The sequence below is a fragment of the Rhinoderma darwinii genome, chromosome 2 (genome assembly GCF_050947455.1).
Source record: "Rhinoderma darwinii isolate aRhiDar2 chromosome 2, aRhiDar2.hap1, whole genome shotgun sequence".
Classification (NCBI taxonomy): Eukaryota; Metazoa; Chordata; class Amphibia; order Anura; family Rhinodermatidae; genus Rhinoderma; species Rhinoderma darwinii.
In genome coordinates, this window is record NC_134688.1 from 98,716,478 (window position 1) to 98,739,507 (window position 23,030).

At 43.4% G+C, this 23,030-nt stretch overlaps 1 protein-coding gene across 2 annotated transcripts in view; it reads left to right on the plus strand.

The window, feature by feature from the left end:
* Positions 1 to 23,030, plus strand: part of CDK4 (cyclin dependent kinase 4) — a 94,752-nt gene that overhangs the window by 44,717 nt on the left and 27,005 nt on the right. For both annotated transcript variants that reach the window (XM_075851957.1, XM_075851958.1), the window contains exon 5: positions 4,941 to 5,050. In XM_075851957.1, the coding sequence (XP_075708072.1) occupies positions 4,941 to 5,050 (110 nt within the window). The remainder of the gene's footprint in view (positions 1 to 4,940; positions 5,051 to 23,030) is intronic.

Consider the following 23,030-nt stretch of genomic DNA (forward strand, 5'->3'; position numbering starts at 1 on the left):
CTCTTCCCTAGTGCCCTCTGTAGATCGTGCTCTTCCCTAGTGCCCTCTGTAGATCGTGCTCTTCCCTAGTGCCCTCTGTAGATCGTGCTCTTCCCTAGTGCCCTCTGTAGATAGTGCTCTCCATAGTTGGGGCCCCCTATATAGCCCTCCCCTGTAGTTGGGGCCCCTAACACTGCCCACAGCAAAAGGAAAAAAAAACATATGCTTACCTATCCCGTTGTCGCGCCATCCTCCAGCGATGCCAGTCCTCCAGCGGAACGATGTAGCAGTGCGATGACGTCATCCCGTTGACTGTATCATCACTAAAGCGCCGAATGGCGAGGCATCATGTGCCTCGCCAGGGCAGCGCTAATCCACTCCATTGTATTCGCGTTCTAAGGAATACAATTGAGTGCAGGGGATCGGTCCCGGTTTCCCACTTCAACCTGGTTTCTGCGAACAAGCTGTAATTTTAACAACCGGTTCTGGAGAATCGGGGAGAACCGGCCGGTTCCCTCCCCGGGGGCTAACCCCTGCTGATCAAAATGATGGGGTTGTGGCGCTCTTCATTGTTAATACTGACACCGCATCCTGTATGGAGACCGCAACGTACATGGGAACGTGGCTGTGCCTGGTACTGCAGCTTTGCATGTTCACCAGTATGGGCTGAGCCATGGCATATTGACTGTCACCCAAGAGGAAAACTTTATTTTAAAGCGTACCTAACTTTTCAGAATAAGCTCTCATATGTGAGTGCATCAGGAATAACACTATTTCTGGTCAATATGACATTTAGTATTTTATCCCTCTGTAGGCTCTTTCTCAAATTCTCATCATGTCTACTATACACTGCACATTTGGGGAGCAGAATGATTATATACATACATACATACATACATACATACATACAGGGATGCATCGAAACTTCGATACTGTTTCGATACTCTGCATCCCTAAACGGTTCGATACCGCTATTTCCTGTATTTCGATACTTCGCTGCGCAGCCGCACAGCTCAGTATAGTAATACATGAATGTATGAGAGCGGGGCTGCAGCTGTGTGATAGACATTGCTCCGCTCCGGAGTCCTGATAACAAGTGCCGCGGGGTCAGGATGATGCGATGCGGCCAGCGCTGCACTAATGAGCGGCGGCACTGAAGACAGAACATGGCGGGCGCACTGCAAACACCCCTATGTTCTGTCCTCCGTGCCTGAACCGCCGCTCATTAGTGCAGCGCCGGCCGCATCACCACATGCTGACTGCGCGCACACTTAATGTCAGGAGCAGGGCAATGGCTGTATTACACAGCCGCAGCCCCGCTCTATAACGGCGGAGATCGGAGAGACCTCTACTCTCCGCTGCTATTCCCCTGAATGCTGCGATCACAGCTGACTGCAGCATTCAGGAGAAAATGAGAAAGGGGGATGCCCCTGGATCGCATCACAGGGAATTCCTGTGACGCGATCGAGGGCCATACCATATATGGGCAGACAGCCCAGGGTCTATTGACGGACCCCAGGGCTGTCTTACCATATATCCTGTTGTTAGGGCATACTGAGGTATGTCCTAACAGCCTGTGTGCTATTCGTCCACAGGCTAATGTACTGGCACATATCTGATATATGTCAGTACATTAAAGTTTAAAAACAAAGTATTGTTAAATTTAAAAAAAATACACATTCATCTTTTTTACAATAAACATTCAAATAAGTCTCAATACATAAAATATACACATTCAGTAATGGCGCGCACAACAATTTTTTTGCATCATTTATGATGTGTACGCTGTAAAAAAAAAAATGAAATAAACACTGCTTTCTATCACTTATTAATGTGAGGCACGAGGTGCGATGAATTTAACCTCCATGTTCCTCACATTAATAGTAATTAACCCCATCATGTACCTCACACATTAACCCATTATGACTGAGAAACAGGATGGGATTAATTACTATTAATGTGAGGCGCATTCAAAATTCATCACACGTCGCGCCTCACATCAAAAAACGGAAGAATTATTATTTTTTTATTACTGTTGGCAAAGTATCGAAATTGGTATCGAAATCGCAATACTAAACGAAGTATCGGTATCGAAGTCCAAATTCTGGTATCGTGACATCCCTACATACATCCCTTTACACATACTAGTCCTTCTCCGTGAATTGGAATCTCATCAAAAAGTAAATTTATTTCAGTAATTCAATTCAGTCCACTGGGTTATATCAAGTCCAGAGTCAGTGCAGCGTCTACCAGGAAATTTTAGAGCACTTCATGCTTCCCTCTGCTGACAAGCTTTATGGAGATGCTGATTTCATTTTCCAGCAGGACTTGGCACCTGCCCAAACTGCCAAAAGTACCAATACCTGGTTTAATAACCACAGTATCACTGTTCTTGATTGACCAGCAAACTTGCCTGACATAAACCCCATCGAAAATCTATGAGGTATCGTCAAGAGGAAGATGAGACACCAGACCCACCAATGCAGACGAGCTGAAGGCCGCTATCAAAGCAACCTGGGCTTCCACACCACCTCAGCAGTGCCACAGGCTGATCGCCTCCATGTCACGCCGCATTGATGCAGTAATTCATGCAAAAGGAGCCCTGACCAAGTATTGAGGTCATATACTGGACAGACTTTTCAGTAGGCCAACATTTCGGTATTAAAAATAATTTTTGAAATTGAGCTTATATAATATTCTAAATTCCTGAGACACTAAACTTTGGGTTTTCTTAAAATTTTTAGCCATAATACTCAACATTAAAGAGGCTCTGTCACCACATTATAAGTGCCGTATCTTCTACATAATGTGATCGGCGCTGTAATGTCGATTTAAAGCAGTTTTTTTATTTTATTTAGAAAATCGATCATTTTTGACGGAGTTATGACCTATTTTAGATTTATTCTAATGACTTTCTTAATGGACAACTGGGTGTGTTTTTTTACTTTTTGACCAAGTGGGCATTGCGGAGAGAAGTGTATGAAGCGGACCAATTAGCGTCATACACTTCTCTCCATTCATTTACTCTGCACATAGTGATCTTGCTAGATCATATTGTGCAGTCACATACACACATTAACGATACTGAAGTGTCTTGAGAGTTAATAGACATCACTTCCTTACCGAAGTGTTGGGATTGTGAATAGACATCGCGTCCTGGTTGGCTATATATATATATATATCACACACTCACACTCACTCTGCAGCTGCAGCATGGAGAACATTATACTGCAGAAATTAGCATTGTAGCTAAGAATCCATCACTGGGGTGATGTAGAAATCTTAACAGCTGCTGCATGTCTGTTTTTCTCCCTGCTCCCTCCTCCCTTCGCTATAACCTTATATGGGCGTGGGTGGACCGGAGATTACAGGAAGGGACACACTTTGTGGCAGTAACTTCACACAGCATTTGCATTAATAAAACTGCTACATTTTGACAGGAAGTAAATGACAAAGTTGATATATAGCAGGTATACGATTAGATAAGCATAAGTTGTTTGAAAAATTTGTCTATTTAAGGGAAAAAACATTCCTCCGGTGTATGGCCAATAAACAAGGTATGAAAAGGGACCAAAGTCTAAAGTGTCCAAGTCAACTCTGACTGCATGTTTTATGGTTATGGTGCCTCTTGGGCTAAGTTCATGCCACATGTGTCACAATGTGAGACGTATAAGTCTGTACAAATGTATACTCTAATATACCTAGGGGCTTTTATTGGGAAGACCTATTCCAAAAGTGTGATATATTTTTTTTTTCTGCATAAGTTTTACACCTTTTTTTGTTATTTTTACTTCACTGAAAGTGTACAGAGCCAATGGGTAGGACGTTCTTATAGTTTGATGAATCTAGAGTTTACTCCTCCTTGCCCCCATGTGTCCAAGTAAGGCCGGATTCACACATTGCGTATTTGTTGCAGAATTTTGTGTGCGGCATCTGCATTACAATGTAAGCGAATTAGGTTTTCTTTCTTTGTTTTGCTGTTTTTAAATCCGTTACAGCGGAAAAATCCGCAGTGTATTCTAGGAATGCTTCAGTTTTTCACAGCGAATTTAATTTATTGCAATATAATAAGTGAAATCTGCAGCTATATCCACACCAAAATCAGCAGTGAAATCCACGTGCTACATTTCAGCATATTTATGCTGTGTGAGAGCCCGGCCAAAGAGTTTTTTTAAATGGGGGGGGGGGGGGGGGTCTTAATGTTTCCGGTCCAGTAATAAACATTGAGGGGGAATTGTCCATTTGGCATACAGTTTCCCGGGAGAATGTGACATCCAGAGTAGCATAATATTGTTGTGGAGCATGACATGCAATAATCCTAGATAAACTGGATATTGAGTATAATATTGAATACCAGGGATAGAAACTGACAAAAAAAGCAGATGTGAAAATTTAAAACCAAACCATCTAATAACGGCCTCTGAGAAATGCCGCCACAGTTTATAGGCCAAGGTCCCTAAAAGTAATTTGGGCTATAAACTGTTACGGTATTTCTGTGTGAGGCCGTTTATTAGTGTTTTCTTTTTAGTTTTTCCCTGCTCTATTTGTCGGTTTCTGTTCCATGATATATAGTGTGTGTGTGTGTGTGTGTGTGTGTGTGTGTGTGTGTGTGTGTGTGTGTATGTATATATATATATATATATATATATATATATATATATATATATTTATTTTGTGTTATTACAACATAGAAGCAGGTCACTTAGCATTTCACCACATTCTTTCTTGTAAATCTTTTACCGCCTCTGTAAAATAAAAAAATGGCCATTACAAAAAGTTCTGTATTTGTTAATGTATTTGTTATAGGATGCGTAAACTGATATAATGGGCTCATTTTATGATTCTCTATTCACAAGTTCTTCAGTGTAATCTCAAAGTGAATACAGCTAATGCTTACCTAAAACATCCATAGACTGATCCCATTCTACATGGCGTTACTTTCTTCATTCTTTCTTTTGCAGGTAGTAACTTTGTGGTACCGAGCCCCCGAGGTGTTGCTTCAGTCCACATATGCTACACCAGTAGACATTTGGAGCGTAGGATGCATCTTTGCAGAGATGTTCAGGCGGAAGTGAGTACCCAGTGACATGTAGTGGATACAGGTCTTTCACAATTGTGTACAACTATTAATCATTTTCACTTGTGCAACCACAATCCAAGTCCATCCATCTATCTGACCTTCTCAAGCACATCTTGATCCCAACGACCAATGTCTTGCTGCTCTTAATGTAATGTTGATTTTTCATTTATCAACTTCAGTCTCCGCCCTTAAAGGGAATCTGTCAGCCGTTTTTAGCCCTCAGAAATCATCCCTTCAGCAGCACTATATGCAATGGGGAAGGGGGGCGCACAGAGAAACAAGGAGGGTGGAACTGGGTGGGGAGGGGAGGTGTCTCTGAGCTGCCAGTGCACAGGAAGTCAGCTGAACAGGGGAGACTGACCTCCTGGTCTATTTTGGTGGTCAGACTCCGTATGTTGCTTGTGAGTTAGCATATGTGCAAAAATAAAAAGAATTGCCGGAGTGCTTCTACAAGCTAGAATTTTTTTTTTAAAAAGGTAACATCCTATAAAATGCAGGGACTACACAGCTTAAGTCAGTGCACCCCCAAACCCTATATATTTCCTGAAAGCCGACACAACTGATGATTGTTATTGTTTTGACGTGCTGTTGGCAGCCATGGCCACCTTCATGTAACTTTGTGACAAAGGAATTATTTAAAAAATATATGTATAATATCGCCTAAAACTCACATAGAAATAGAGGTTTACATACAAAAACATTGTAAAAATAATAGCCCAATTCATATATACCACGTAAATCAACAGGCCTGTGCTTTTAAAAATGCTGAAACTGAGGCCATGCGATATTGGTCCACAAGCACTCAAGACACCTTATGCAAAAAATTTACTCTGCAAAGAACTGTAAGGGTATGTTCACACGCATACTTGAAAACAGCTCCGTATTTTTAGATGTTTTTAAGGGAAAACAGCTCCTGATTTTCAGATGTTTTTTAAGCTACTCGCAATTTTCGCAGCGTTTTTTTACGGCCGTTTTTGCAGCTTTTTTTCAGTAGAGTATGAAAAACAGCTCCAAGTAGTGTCCTGTACTACTTTTTCGCATCAGTTTTTCAAAACGACCCATCGGAACAGAGTGCCGTTTTTACCATTGATTTCATTAAGCAGATGTTTGGAGGCGTTCCGCTTCCGATTTTTCGGGCGTTTACGGCCCGAAAAACGGCCGAAGACACTGTGTGAACATACCCTCAGGCTGGGTTCACACGACCATGTTACGTCCGTAATGTACGGAACGTATTTCGGCCGGAAGACCCGGACCGAACACACTGCAGGGAGCCGGGCTCCTAGCATCATAGTGATGTATGATGCTAGGAGTCCCTGCCTCTGCGTGGAACTACTGTCCCGTACTGTAATCATGATTACAGTACGGGACAGTTGTCCTGCAGCGAGGCAGGGACTCCTAGCATCATACATCACTATGATGCTAGGAGCCCGGCTCCCTGCACTGTGTTCGGTCCGGGTCTTCCGGCCGAAATACGTTCCGTACATTACGGACGTAACATGGTCGTGTGAACCCAGCCTAAGATGTGAAGAGTTGATACTTACCACATGTCTACAGGTGCTTGTAAGTGCCAAAACCGCAGGAATGCACCAACCAATTTTTTTTTTTTAAACTCATTTTATTGAACAATATACAAACCATGCACAGTTTGGCTATGTATCTTCTTTTACGATTGTATCTAAAGTCTTGGGTTATACATCACAGTGCAGCAGAAAATGCTGACAATATAAACAGTCAATTAAATCCAGTACAGTTTAAACAGTATCATGCATTAACATTATATTTCTAAGGTCTCTAAACCGTTGTGAATCATATAGTGTGTATGGTGAGTCGCACCAGAAACCCCAAACCTTAGAGAACTTATGTTCACACCCTCTATTTTTGTACGCTATTTTGGCATACGGTAACATGGAATTTACCAGAGCTTTCCATTGTGATCGGGCCCATCCATCTAAGAGCTATTGCTTTACGTGCTAGGAATAGTACATCCCTCAAAAAATATTCTATTGTGATGTGTCCAATGATCTTCAGATACAATTCCAAATAAACACACCAAGGGCTTAAAGGGTACCGGCAGCTTTAGTACGTCAGATATCAATGCTATCTAAGAGCATGCCCAAATCATATGCCAAAATTCTGCTCTGGAGACTCTACACCTATGACATTCAGCAGTCGGACATCTACCCATCTTATGTAGGCGGACAGGAGTCCGATAGCTCTGATGAATAATTGTCATCTTATTATTGGCGGCTGGAGAAACCAATGTATGGGAGCTTAACATGTCAATCCATATTTCGGAGGATATCTCAGGAATGAACTCCTTCCATATCGTCTAAACAACCAGCGGTGCCGCTTTTAATCAAGCCTGAATGAAGGAGTAGATCACCGAAATCAGGCCCCTAGGTCCCTGGGACCAAAAAATTCCAATGAGAGGAAAATCTGAGATGTTCCTAGTTCTAGGCGGATATTGAGTCTGCAAAGTGTGACGAAGCTGAAGGAATTGATAAAAAGACTCTTTAGGTATATCAAAAGCGGACTGTAGCAGCACAAAAGACTTGATACTTCCGTCCACATACAAATCCTCAACACGCTCAACCCCCTGCAGCGTCCAAAACTGAGGGTCTAGGGCAGGGGTCTCAAACTCGGCCGGGTAAGTGGGCCGCATATAGAAAAAATGGGAAGTTGACGGGCCGCATTACATTCAAATTTGATACAATACAAAATTATTGTTAATTAGTTATTTGAACTACTATAATACTATATTACTAGAATAATACTACATTACTATAATAATAGCGCTAGGTTTAAAATTTGAGATTTCTCCACGTGCTTATTTCAACAATCCAGCTTTCCAGTTAGTGTCGCTAAATGCAGTCCGGCGGCTCAGTTAGCACACATGTCAAGATTGGGCAGCCCCTTTTTAGATAGTGCCGCAGTGCCCTCTGTGGATGCTGCCGCAGTGCCCTCTGTGGATGCTGCCGCAGTGCCCTCTGTGGATAATGCAACACACCCCTAGATAAGGCCACAGTGCCCTCTGTAGATAAGGCCACAGTGCCCTCTGTAGATAAGGCCACAGTGCCCTCTGTAGATAAGGCCACAGTGCCCTCTGTAGATAAGGCCACAGTGCCCTCTGTAGATAAGGCCACAGTGCCCTCTGTAGATAAGGCCACAGTGCCCTCTGTAGATAAGGCCACAGTGCCCTCTGTAGATAAGGCCACAGTGCCCTCTGTAGATAAGGCCACAGTGCCCTCTGTAGATAAGGCCACAGTGCCCTCTGTAGATAATGCAACACACCCCTAGATAATGCCAGTGTCCTCTTCAGATACTGTCACACACCCACTTGTAGATAATGCCCCAGTGCCCTCTGTAGAGGCTGCCCCAGTGCCCTCTGTAGAGGCTGCCCCAGTGCCCTCTGTAGAGGCTGCCCCAGTGCCCTCTGTAGAGGCTGCCCCAGTGATGTCAGGGGCTTGCCCAGAGCTGGAGTTCCAGGCAGAGCGCTATTAGGCTCTTCCTGGGACTCCAGCTGTGCTCCTGACATCACTGGGACTCCTGCTCTGGCGAAGCCCCTGACATCATTGTCGATGTATGGACAGCGATGTCAGAGGCTTCCCCAGAGTCTCGGAGCAGAGCCGATACTAGCGGCTCTGTGTCCCGCGGGCCGCAGATGACAGCGCCAGGGGCCGCGTGCTTGAGACCCCTGGTCTAGGGCATCTGAGACATGAGGCAAAGATGGATTGTGCCACAAGGGAGTTTCAGCCATAATATCCACAAAATTAAGCAATTTTTTGGCAGCCAACCACACCTGCGCTGCCAATCTATGTAGGGGAAGTAAGCTCCTGAACAATGACGTTGAACCCTCCAATACAGGCCACAGATGTGGAACAGCCAAATAACATGCTAGATAATGATCGATTAGGGAGGACTCCCAGCTCTAGCCAAGACGTAAGATAGCGAAGCTGTCCCGACAGATAAAACAAATAAATATCGGAGAGGCCCCTCCCATAGATTTGGGTCGCCGTAGTGTACGGAGTTTAAGCTTTGATCTATTGGTTCCCCATATAAAGGACGGAAATAGAGCATGAACATTTTTAAAAAAAGACATTGGTACAGGTACTGCAGCATGTTCCAGCATGTACAGACATTTAGGGAGTATAATCATTTTTATGAGATTAATACGACCAGAAACAGCCTGGGGCAATGAGCTCCATAGTTTAAATTTAGCATTGATATAATCCAGGAAAGGTCGTATATTCTCGAAATCTGAGCCATGGTGTCTGCAAATCATGATCCCGAGGTATTTAAAACCATCAGTCACCTTAAGCCCACACACTGTAGGTTCCCAGCCCTGGCCCTGCAATGGCATAAAGTACGATTTGTCCCAATTTATCCGTAGGCCAGAATATCCTCCAAATTCGTCAATTAAAGTGATTGCTATGGGTAAAGATTCCTTAGGTTGCTGCATAAAGAGAATCATGTCATCGGCATAAAGGCCTATTTTGTCTAGTTTCCCCCCAAATTTAATCCCTTGGTACGAGGCGTCCTGTCGTATAAGTAAGGCCAATGGTTCTATGGACATATTGAAGAGTAATGGGGAGCCCTGCCGTGTGCCTCTAGCAAGTCGAAAATACGGGGATAGGACACCATTAATCAATATTTGGGCCCAAGGGGATTTATACAATATGGAAACCCACTTTATAAACTGAGGCCCAAAACCAAATCGGCGTAACACCTCCAACAAATATGGCCATTCAATTGAATCAAACGCTTTTGCAGCGTCCAGTGAGGCCATCGCCCAATCCTTGTTCATAGCTATACCAACTTGTGTCACCACCTGTACTCTCCTAATGTTGTCTGATGTGGATTTCCCAGGCATAAAGCCCGTCTGGTCTGGATGAATAATAGTGTGTATGACGGAGTTCAGCCTAGTCGCCAATATCTTTGTGAGAACCTTATAGTCACTGTTTAAAAGCGATATAGGTCTATACGACCCACAGTCCCAACGGATTCTTATCCGGCTTTAACAATACTACAATAGTCGCATCATTCAATGATTCAGGTAACAATGCCATCTCCAGCGAATGTAAGAACATTGCGTGCATATCAGGGACAACATATTCTGCATATTTGCAATAGACTTCTATAGGAATTCCATTGGGTCCCGGCGATTTACCCTTTGGAGGTCTCGAGAGCCATTCATGATCTTGCAAAGCAATATCTGCATCCAGGAGTGTTCTATCCGATTCAGACAGAGTGGGAAATACTATATTATTCAAAAAGGAGTGCAAGTCGGGAGGAGTATAGTTAACCCTTGGGGAATATAAATCTCTATAATACTGTGCAAATCTGTCAGCAATATCAAAGGTATCTATCAGATCAGTCCCATCTACATCGTGTATTTTAAGAATAGAGGGGGATTGAGTATTCTGTCTTACAATATGTGCCAACAACTTACTAGACTGATTTCCTAATTCAGAGTGGGTCTGTTTCATGAAAAAATATTTCCTGTTCGCTCTGTCCTGTAAATACATCAAATATTGTCGACCGACTTTAACCCCTTAGCGTACCAGGACGCACCGGTACGTCCTGCATTGAAGTGCTTTAAGGCACGGACGTACCGGCGCGTCCTGGCTAATTTCTGTCACCCTGTCAAAAGACAAGGTGACAGAATTTTGCCGTCAACTGTTTATGACAGTTGATCGACACAGTAACACGGCAGGGAACCAATAATAGCGGTCCCCTGACGACGATCGCTGTAATTGGTCAGTCTTCTGTGACAGCCCAGTTACTGTTGTCATGCGCTGTAATTGGTCAGTCAGCGTCTGATCTCTTCAGTCAGAGAGTGAAAGTGAAGAGATCAGACGTGTCCAGCGACAGTGTGAATTCACCTGTCGGATCCAGCGAATTTAACCCCTCCACTGCCGCTGTTTACCTGCTCCCTTCTTGTGCTTCTACTTGTGGGAGCTTCTCTTTTTAAAAAAAATAAATAATTAATAATAATAATAGCGAGAGAGAGAGAGACCGGGATAGAATAGAGAGGAGAGATAGGAGACAGAGAGAGAGAGAGAGAAATTTTACTGATAGTGAATTTAGGGATAACATACAGGTTTAGATTATTAGGGGTTAGTTAGATATAATTATATAGGTAGATAGGGATCGTTGGCTAGGAATAGTTAGGGAGGTTTTATAAAAAAAATATATATATATATATATATATATATATATATATATATATATATATATATATAAAAATTGTTTCAAATTATATAGTTCACTGTTACAATACAGTTTATTGTAACAGATTAATTTTACTATAGAGAGATACAAACACTCTTTGCTGTATCAGTTTTGCACGTGTAAAAAAAATAAAAAAAAATATATATATATATATAGCAGTATGGCAAAGCGATCACATTCAGCGGAAGAGGCATACGAAATGCTGTGCTCTGATACTGAATCCGCTAGTGACGGATCTGAATTTATTCTTTCATCTTCCAGCGATGATGAGGAAATTCCTCAGTCATGAAGTGGGCCGCCATCAAGTCTACCCTGATAATAGCGAACATTTCTGGGTTCCCCCCGTTAATTATACCCCCCAAGTTCTAGAATTTAACGCTACTTCAGGGATTCATGTAGACACAGTGGGTCTTGATGATCTAAGTTTTTTCAAACTCTTTTTTTCAAATGAGTTTGTTAATTTTATTGTTATGCAAAATAACTTATATGCGGAGCAATTTATTGCCGCTAATCCGCAGTCATTTTATGCCAAGCCAAACAGCTGGCATCCTGTTAATGCATTGGAAATGCATAAATTCTGGGGGTTGCTGTTCAATATGGGCATCACAAAAAAACCCTCTGTGAGATCATATTGGTCAACAGACGTGTTGCACATACTCCCATGTACCGCAATACAATGTCCAGGGGAAGGTTTGATGCAATAATAAAATTTCTGCACTATAACGATAACCTGCAGTGCCCACCCCCAAGTGACCCCAATTCTGACCGCCTTTATAAAATCCGGCCTGTGATCACACATTTTACCAACAAATTCTGTGAAATATACACCCCTGGAAAAGAGATCGCAATTGATGAATCCCTCGTTCATTTTAAGGGCCGGCTAAAATTCAAGCAGTACCTGCCCAATAAAAGAGCCAGATACGGCATCAAAATTTACAAATTATGTGAGTCTGAAACTGGCTACACGTACACATTCAGGATTTATGAGGGCAAAGATTCAGCCCCCAGACTGCCCTCCTGTCCTAGGTACAAGTGGTAAAATTGTCTGGGATCTCTTGCACCCCCTGCTAGACCACGGCTACCACTTCTACCTAGACAATTTTTACACCAGGGTTTCACTACTTAAATGCCTGATTGTAAAAAAAAACGTAGCCTGTGGAACAGTATGGAAAAATAAGAGAGGCCTCCCAAAGACACTGCTAGGCCAAAGGCTACAAATTGGCGAGAGCAGGGCAATGTGCAGTGATGGGGTGCTCTTCTTAAAACATAGGGACAAGAAAGACGTCCATATGCTCACAACTATACATAATGACGCAAGGGGGGGGGTCGATCTCGCCGACCAAATGATTAAGCCCTATGATGCGATGAGGAAATCCAGGACCTGGTATAAAAAAATTGTCATGCATCTTGTCCAGGTAGCGATGTACAACTCGTACATTTTGTACAGATCTGCCGGCCATCGCGAAAAATACCTGGAATACCAGGAAAACATCAGAAAATTACTTTTTGAAGGCAGTGAGGAGGAAGGAGAACCTTCAACATCAGCCAGTGAAGCCTCAAGAGTAGTTCGAGGGCAACATTTTCCTTCAGAGGTGCCGCCCACAGAAAAAAGTTACGCCCACAAAAAAAAATGTGTGTGCTACAAACGAGGAATCCGAAAAGATTCTCGCTATCAATGCGAAACATGCCCCTCCAAACCTGGCCTTTGTATAATAGATTGCTTTAAAACCTTCCACTTCTCCTTTAGATTATTAATTTTGTTAATTTTATTTCCATCTTTCACATTTATTCATTGCCACTTTTGCCCCTTTTAATTTTATAAATTTATCCTTATGCCCGTTGCTTTATTGCCCATTACAAACTTGAACACAAAATAACCAAACAAAACTAAAAATTCTCATTACACCCCTAGATGAATAAAACATACGGAATATTTCTGTACTACAGAAAAAAGCAGAACAGACATTTGTTTCTCTATTGTTACCAACTGCAAAAAAATTTAACTAACTGACACATCTGAAAAAAATAACAATTGTTAGGCCCCATGCACACGACCGTAAAAAACCTCCGTTTTTGTGGACCGCAATTGTTGTCCGCAAAAACGGAGCCATTCACTTTCATTGAACACTTACACCTTTCCGTAGCACTACGGAAGGGTGTCCGTACCGTGGAAATGTTCCGGGAATTATGGAACATGTCCGTTCTTTTGTACTTCGTATGGGAGCACGGCCCGAAAATGCGTCTGCCAGTCGGCGGCCGGCCGTGCTTGCGGGCCGTGATTGCGGGCACGGTCGTGTGCATGGGGCCTAACTCTGTACAACCTCATACATTTCTGACAACCCCTTGTGCTTTAAAAATTCTTATTACACCACTAGATGAATGCCTTGAGAAGTGAATAATTATAATATCTTTTGAAAAACTGAGGTTTTTATATTTTTGCTTGTCTTTGCCTGTTATGACCATATTCTGCCAAATTCAGCTGTTCTATTTATTCTCATAACTGGTGATATGGGCATCTTGCTTTCTTTTTTTTTTGGAGGATATCAAGCTGTTCATGATAAATACAGTATGGACTCTAGATAGTTCTATTCTGTTTCTTCACTGACCTCTTAAAACCGACAAAACTTCTAGTAAAGCTCACAATACTTTGGGGACTGGTGGTCCTTTACTATCCATATATACGGAGTTGGACATTGCCCCTTAAATATTCTGCAGGTGACAGGTTGTTTTGCGCATATTTCAGTTCCCACCTTGCCGGGTAGGGACCTGTTATGGTGTGCCAACATCGCTTGGCACGTCCGTCTCTCATATAATGATGGTGCTAAAGAGGCGTTGTACAACCAGTCCCTTTGAAAAAAGATGATGAATATATTTCCCTGCAACTGTTCTTTCATCCTGTGAACAAGCTTTAGTTTCAACACGGCTGTATCTATTTTTTTCCTCCAATTTTTAGATAGATCGCCCTTTACTACAGGACAATTTTTCCTTGCTTGCTAACTTGCTATATATCAAACCAGGACTATGTTTGATGCTCAACAGCTTTGTTGGCATTATATGATCATGCAGTAACTACAGGCAAAAATTCACTGTTAGGGACAAGCCCCTTTTACCAGTAAAAATTGGCGCTCCTCTATTGTTTGATCCCCCAGAAACGCAGCATATTTCTAAACATAGGAGTAACAGAGTAAAGGAATAAATTGTGAGAATACATGCCATTTATATATGCTGTACCAGAATGGCACATTTCCATTTATTTTTTTACATCTAACCCCAATTATTTTCTGCTTTAAAAACTTTTATCACTACATCCCTAGATGAATAGCTTAGGGGGTATAGTTTTCAAAATGGAGTAACTTCTGGGGATGATGTATATTTTTGGGCCCTGTCGTGTGGCTAGGCAGCAGACTATGGCCAAAGTAGAGATATTACTGAACACAGAAGAAACGGTGCAATAAATATTGGGGCAATTCCTTCAGTATCATGAATTTTGCATGACAAAAATACCCTTAAAATGAAACTGCATAAGTTCTGGACCAAAATGTGGGCTCAAAATGCGCACTACACCCCCTAGATGAATACCTTAGGGGGTTTAATTTTGAAAATGGAGACAATTCTGGAGGTCTTACATCATTCTGCAAGCCGAAATCCCCAGAGGCGTGGAATAGGGCCTATAATTTAGATAAAATTGTGACCTGAAAGACGCAGGATGCTCCTTTTGGGGCCCACCATTTGATCGAGCAGCAGATGGGGGTATTTATAAACATAGAAGAACAAGGATAATCAATGTTGGGTTGCAATTATTCAGTTTAATGTACTTTGTAGGAAAGGTGTAAGAAAAAAATCTGATTTAAATTCTTCACATGGAAATGCATGATATCCTACAAAAAACTTGGACTCGAAATACTCACTACTCCACTAGATATATACTTTAGGGGGTGTAGTTTCCAAAACCTTTGGGGGCTACCCCTATTCTGGTACCTCAGGACCTCTGCAAATGCGACATGGCTCTCAAAAACCATTCCAGCAAAATCTGCGCTCCAAAATCCAAATGGCCCTCGTTCCCTTCTGAGCCCTGCCGTGGGTCCAAACAGCAGTTTATTACCACATATGGGGTATTGCCGTAATCGGGAGAAGTTGCTTTACAAATGTTGGGGTGCCTTTTCTCCTTTATTCCTTGTAAAAACTAACGTATGTTATTTCAGAAAAAAAAAGTAGGTTTTCATATTCACAGACCAGTTCAAATAAATTTAGCAAAAAACCTGTGGGCGGGGGGCGTGGCTTAGCGGCATATGTGAGCGGACGCAGGAACCGGAGCTCCCGCTGCCGATATCCTGGTACATATCCTGTGGCTGAATTATCCTAACGGAGACATACCTGTGCGGAGAGGGGAGAAGGAGGAGAATCTGTGGACACGACTTTGGAGCTGTTAGAGGCTGTAATGACCCGTTCCAGAAAGTCTAAGGCGGCAGAGGAAGGTGAGCTGCGCTTACAAGATGGCGCCGACACGTGCATGATGGCAGGGACTTGAGAGGGGCGGCGGCATCCCGGCTGGAGCGTTTTGCCAGAAAGATGCCCATGAAGGCAGCTGCTGATGGAGAGATGTCAGACGGAGGGAAAAAGCAGACAGGCCACTCAGGGTCTAGGTATGAACCGCTGAGGGCACAGATGGAGTCAGAGGAGGAAGAGAATGGAGAAGATGCTGCAGGCAGCTCAGGAGGAGGGCTGGATCGAGGCTCGCATAGCTTGAATAAGCCGGGACCCACGCTGGCGGATGTTTTTTCGGCGGTGAGCCTGTGTAATTCCACGCTAGCTAAACTTACCTGCCAGGTGGGCGGAATTAAGGAGGATATCTCCATCATACGTCACGATTTACAGAAAGTTTCGGAACGAACAACAGCGGTGGAAGGCAGGGTCAGCGAATTGGAAGACAGAATGCTGCCCATGAGGAGGGATGTAAATGCGGTAGCTGTGGATGTTAATTACCTGTTATCTAAAGCTGATGATCTGGAAAATCGCCTACGTCGAAACAATGTGAGGATGGTGGGGATTCCTGAAAAAGTAGAAGGGTCCAACCCGGATTCATTTTTTGAAAAATGGCTATTGGAGGTGTTTGGTAAGGAGTCGCTGACCCCACTGTTTGCGGTGGAAAGAGCCCATAGAGTACCAACTCGCCCTGGCCCACCTGGACGGCCGCCAAGGCCTGTGTTGGTAAAGTTGCTTCATTATAAAGACAGAGATTTAATTCTTCGGCAAGCCCGGGAAAAGCAAGATATACGGGTGAATGGTGTGAAAGTGTCATTTTACCCAGATTTTTCTGCAGAGGTTCAGAAAAGAAGGATGCAATTTATGGATATTAAACGACGACTGAGGAATCTGCGTGTTCAATATTCAATGCTGTACCCGGCGAAGCTTCGGGTTGCGGCGCTGGGATCCGTACAATTTTTTGAGAACTCAAAAGATGCGCTGAGATGGCTGGATAGTCACGAAGATCGCCTTCGTCAGGATCGAGGGGAAGATGCGGCGTGATCATCAGGTGGAGGGCTGAAAGGGGGACTCTGATTTTTATGAAAAAAAGAGAAGGATGAGCTGCGCAGAGGAATAAGGCACTGTTTTCTGCATTTATTTGTTGTTCTAATGTGGGTCTGCAGTTTATATGTCTATAATGGTGAGAGGAGGAGACAGATGTCAGTTTAATTGAAGCATCAGGTATTTGAGTCACAGAAATGCTATATGTCTATTGTGGTAAGGTGGCGGGAGGTTTGAGGTTCTTAAGTTTATATTGCGGGAAGAGATGTATTTCTGCAATGTGAATGGGAAGCTGAATAGTCACATTGGTGGAGGTTTCTTCGCCAGCCCGGGCCCTCTTTGGAGGGTAAGTTTATGTAAAGTTGGGTGGGTTAGGGAAGTGGGTGGAGGGGGGAAAATGTTTTGGAGGGAAAGGGAGTTTGAAATGCAGTATGCTCTGATTAACACTGAATTCAACGGTAATTGCCACTGTCAGTTAAAAGAAATGGGTAGATGGGGGGTAGGGTAAATCTTTTGTCATGGAATGTGAGAGGTATGGGGGAGGCAACAAAACGGCGAGCTATATTCGATTTCCTGAAAGGACAGTCTGCTGGTGTGATGGGACTACAGGAAACGCATCTTACCGCTGATACTGTGCAACAGGCACATAGGGCTTGGATTAGGCACAGCTTCCACTCCTTTCACTCCACATACTCGAGGGGGGTTAGTCTCCTGGTTCATAGGGATGTACCTTTTTGCTGTTTGGCTTCCTTTAGAGATGGAGAGGGCAGATATGTAGGGGTACATTGTAAACTGTTTAACTGGGAATGTATAATTGTGGTACTATATGTACCTCCCCCATACTCCTGTGGTTCCAATAAGAGAAGTGTTGGAGAGGTTGGCTAGTTGGCCTATGGTTCCGACTATACTAATGGGAGATTTCAACAACGTAATGGATAAAAGGTGCGATAAATTTCCAAAAGGGGGGGGGGTAGGAGAGGCTGCTCTGACGCGGTTTGGGAAATACATGACGGAGGTTGGATATACAGATATTTGGCGGGCAAAATGGCCCTCTACTACGCAATATTCTTGTGTGTCATCTACCTATGGGTCATTATCCAGAATAGATCTGATGTTTAGTAACGGGTTAGGGATTGAGGGGGTGGAAGGGGTGGAATATCTACCAAGGTCATTGTCTGATCACTCCCCGATGATACTGAAGGTTCGAACCAGCCCACAGATGGGGGGGCTAAGACTGCACTGGAGGCTAAATCCGTTCTGGATACACCTAGTGGGGGAGGAGATAATAAATACGAGCCTGCAGGAGTACTTTGAGTTTAATAAAGGTACGGTTCCTATAGATATCCTATGGGACGCTATAAAAGCAAATATAAGGGGGGTGTATATTCGGGAGATCACGATCATAAAGAATAAATCAAGACAGGTGGGAGAACATCTGAGGGAAAGGGTGACGTTAACTGAGGAGAATCATATTGCTAATAGTACAGTAGAAACTTTGGCCCAGTGGAAGGTCGCCCAAAAACTACTAAAGGAACATCAGCTGGAACAAGCAGCTAATAAAAGGTTGTTTTTGCAACAAAAATACTATGAGGAGGGAGAAATGACGGGTAGATTGTTGGCAAATATGGCTAGGCCTCAGCGGGAGGGTGCGTTCATCCACCAATTGCAGGATAAAGACGGGACACTGGTGGGAGAAACAGGGGATATACTGGGAGTGTTGAAGTCCTTTTATACTGAGCTGTATCGCACGAGGGTAGATTATCCAGAAGATCTTCTGACAGACTATTTGGCGGAAATGACGTGGGTTACTCTGGGGGAGGAGGAGAGAGAGTGGCTTGAGGAGCCAATTACTTTGGAGGAACTGCAGGAAGCGGTGAGTTCTATGGCAAATGAAAAGGCTCCAGGGATGGATGGAATACCCACTGAGCTGTACAAAACATATGGGGGGGAGCTTCTGCCAGAGTTGTTGGAGGTGTTCCAAGATAGTTTTACCAGGGGGCGATTACCGCAGACTATGTACGAAGCAGCAATAGTGGTCATTCCCAAGGAGGGGAAAGATCGAACAAAGCCAGATTCCTATAGACCAATATCCCTGCTGCCCGCTGATGTTAAAATTCTGGCAAAGGCTCTGGCTAACAGGGTGACAAGAGTGGTAACTAAAGTAGTGGGCCCGGATCAGTCGGGATTCATGCCATCAAGATCTACAGCGATTAATATACGGAGATTATTCTTGAATTTGCAGACAGATGCTGCAGATACGCAGTGTAGAGCAGTGCTGTCCTTAGACGCTGCCAAGGCATTTGACAGCGTGGAATGGGGGTATCTGTGGGCTGTTTTGGAGCGGTTTGGTTTTGGGAGAAATTTTATAACATGGGTAAAATTGTTGTATAAGGAACCGGTGGCTAGAATCAGAGCCAATGGAAGGATGTCAGACTCTTTTAGATTAGGGAGGGGGACACGTCAGGGATGTCCACTTTCCCCGTTACTATTCGCTATAGCGATCGAACCTCTGGCAAACATAGTAAGGCAACATCCGGGTATAGAAGGGTTTCGATGTGGGGACCTGGAGGAACGCATTGCACTATATGCGGATGATATTTTGCTATTCCTGGGAGAGATAGATCGATCACTGCCTATGATAATGACCGTATTGGAACGGTTTGGTAAATTTTCAGGGTTGCAAATTAATTGGAGTAAGTCGGCATTATTGCCACTCAAGTCATTAGAGGGGCCACTGCAGGGGGGGGGGAATTGATATACCTTGTGTTAAGGAATTTAAATATCTGGGGATTAAGGTCTCGGCGAGGGTGCAGGATTTTGTCGCACTGAATGTAAAACCATTACTGGACAAACTAAAAGAAAAGACTAGAATATGGCTAGGACTACCACTTTCAGCGCTAGGAAGAGCAAACCTGATTAAAATGATTCTGATGCCTCAGGTTCTTTATGTTGTGCATAATGCCCCAGTGTGGTTGCCTAAGTACTGGTTCAGGAGAATACATAATCTGTTTAGGGACTTGGTGTGGAAAAGGGGGATCCCCAGGATTAAATTGGAAAAACTACAATTACCAACAGACCAGGGAGGATTGGCTATTCCAAATGCGTGGATATATTATCTAGCAGCCCAAGTGCAACACTTTAAAGGTTGGAAGAATAGGGAAGAGTGGGACTCTAGTGGGAAACTGGTGTATTATTTGAGTCAATGCACGGATATACTAGAGGCCATGGAGTCTCATAAGTTGCGGAGGGAGGCGAAAGGGAAACCAACCTTGCTATTGATACATAGGATCTGGTGGGAATGCAAGAAAATATTGGGCGTTACAGGGTGCTCCAACTATATGCCCCTATGGGAATTTAGTATCTTGGCTGGCTTCCAGGAATGGGAAAAAGCAGGGGTCCGATATGTATACCAGTTGTATGAGGGAGGAAGTCTCAAATTGTTCTCACAATTGCAGGAGGAGTTTGGGCTCCCACATCGGATGTTCTATCAGTATCTCCAGTTGCGTCACGCAGCACAGGCCCAGGGTAGGTCGGTGGACTTGAGCTGCTCCACTATGGGAGCGATGGAACAGGTATTGGGGGCAAAGGACACTAAGGGGATTATCTCTGTGATATATAGTACATTACTTTCCAAATTCCTTGGAGATCCGATGGGGGAGATCAGACGCAAATGGGAAGAAGATGTGGGGACTATAAGAGATGAAGAGTGGGAGGAGATACTCGAATCGCCCAAAATGCTGTCCATTAATGTAGCACATAGGCGGTCACAACTTTTTCTCCTGCATAGGGTGTATAGGACACCTAAGGTGTTATGGCAAATGCGGCTTAGGCCAACGAAGGAGTGTCCCAGGTGTTCGTTTGATGGGGCAGACATAAAGCATATGTTCTGGGACTGTCCGATGCTGAATGACTACTGGAAGGAGGTTGGAGGCATGGTAGCGAGAGTATATGGGAGGGATTTCCCGTTGGAACCTAAGATCTTTATGTTGGGTTGTATGGGGGAGGAGGGAGGAAATGGGGCTGAATTACTGGCTATTAAAAAAGTTTTATACCATGCTAGGAAGCTGATAGCAAAATATTGGTTGAACGCGGATCCCCCGGAGGTGTCCGAACTGGTAGGATATGTTAATCACACGGTGTCGTTAGAACATCGGATATATCTGAAACGTGGGGCAATGCACAAATATGATAAACAATGGGGAAAGTGGATACATAACTATGGTACGGCAGGGAGGTAGGAGGCAGATTGAGGGGACATGATCAGGAGATCGCTTATGAATATATTAGTATGATGCGGGAGAGAAAATGTACGAGCCAGGGAAAGAAGGAGATACTGCGGGGGGGGGGGGGGGGAGTTCGGTTGCAGGGAAGGGGGAGTTATGTTAAATGTAACTGAATATTCTGTACAAAACTGAAAATGTATTGATTGTTGGAATTGACCAGATATACATGAGATTTATAATGTATGTTGTACTATCAATAAAAACTGGTTTGATTTAAAAAAAAAACAAAACCTGTGGGCTCAAAATGCTAACTATACCCCTAGAAAAATTCCTTGAGGGGTGTAGTTTCCAAAATGGGGTCACTTTTGGGGTGTTTCCACTGTTTTGGCAGCACAAGACAGCTTCAAACCAGACATGGTGCCTAAAATATAATCTCAAAAAAAGCAGGCCCCAAAATCCACTAAAATTGGGTGATTTATGGGGACTTTCTAATATATAAGGCCCTCAAAGCCACTTCAGAACTGAACTGGTCCCTGTAAAAATAGCCTTTTGAAATTTTCTTGAAAATGTGAGAAATTGCTGCTAAAGTTCTAAGCCTTGTAATGTCCTAGAAAAATAAAAGGACGTTCAAAAAATGATGCAAACATAAAGTAGACATATGGGGAATGTTAACTAGTAACTATTTTGTGTGGTATTACTATCTGTTTTACAAGCAGATACATTTAAATTTAGAAAAATGCTAATTTTCACAAATTTTCTCTAAATTATGGAGTTTTTCACAAATAAATCAAGTACAACATGACACGAGAAAACAATCTCGGAATCGCTTGGCTAGGTGAAAGCATTCCGGAGTTATTACAACATAAAGTGACACGTCAGATTTGAAAAAATAGGCTGTGTCCTTAAGGCCAAAACAGGCTGTGTCCTTAAAGGGAATGTGTCGCTAGATTTTATTTTCTTTTATAGGCGATTTAAACATTGTTCTAATTTTTTTCATGAGTCAGGAAATATTATAAATTAGATTCTAATTTATAACATTTCCCAGCGCTGGTCACTAGATGGAGCAATTCCCAAAATTGCAGCATTGCATGTGGTAAAGCAACCACATTGCTTTATGCTGCAAAATTTGAGAAAACTCACTCGCTCTAGTGAGCTCTCTGAATCCCCCCTCCTTTATCCTGGCTAGTGCCGGGAGAAACGAGGGGATTGAACGGTCAAACCTCCTACACTGTGTGTCGCCATTTTTTGAGCGAACACACAGTGTAGTAGGTTAACATACAGTAGTAAACACACAGTAAAACACGTACATACACAGACCTAACTTACCTGCTCCTGCCGCCGCCGCTCCCTCCGGTCCGTCTGCTACCTCCGCTCCAAGTGCACAAGTCCGGAAGCCGCGACCGGAAGTAGTAATCTTACTGTCCAGCCGCGACTTCCGGTCCACAAGAAAATGGCGCCGGACGTCGCACAGTTCAATTTGGACTGTGTGGGAGCGGCGCATGCGCCGTTCCCATACAGACGGCGTACAGCGTAGTGGATGGAACGGGCCCCGTTCGCATTCACTATGGGACTGTATGTGCCGTATTCCATGTCTGTATGTGTTGTTAATCGACACATACAGAGATGGAAAAAAAATGGCAGCCCCCATGGACAAGAAAAAATAGAAAAAGTAAAACGCAAACACACAAATATTTTTTTTTTTAAATAAAACACTAAAAGCAAATTGATATAAAAAATATTTTTTTCCCGTGACACTGGTCCTTTAAGGGGTTAAGCCAGTTCTGCCTATTAAGGTCCAATGGATCTGCTACGTACACTCGTTCAAGCTGTGTACATGGCGCAGCCAGATCTTCCTCCACTTCTGTGGCATTACGTTTTAAATATGAAATAGTAGATTTAAGGCACCCTCTCAGATATGCCTTAAGGGTGTCCCACTTAATACCAGTATGCTCAAACAGACTATGATCCTGTAGGAACACCGATAATTAATC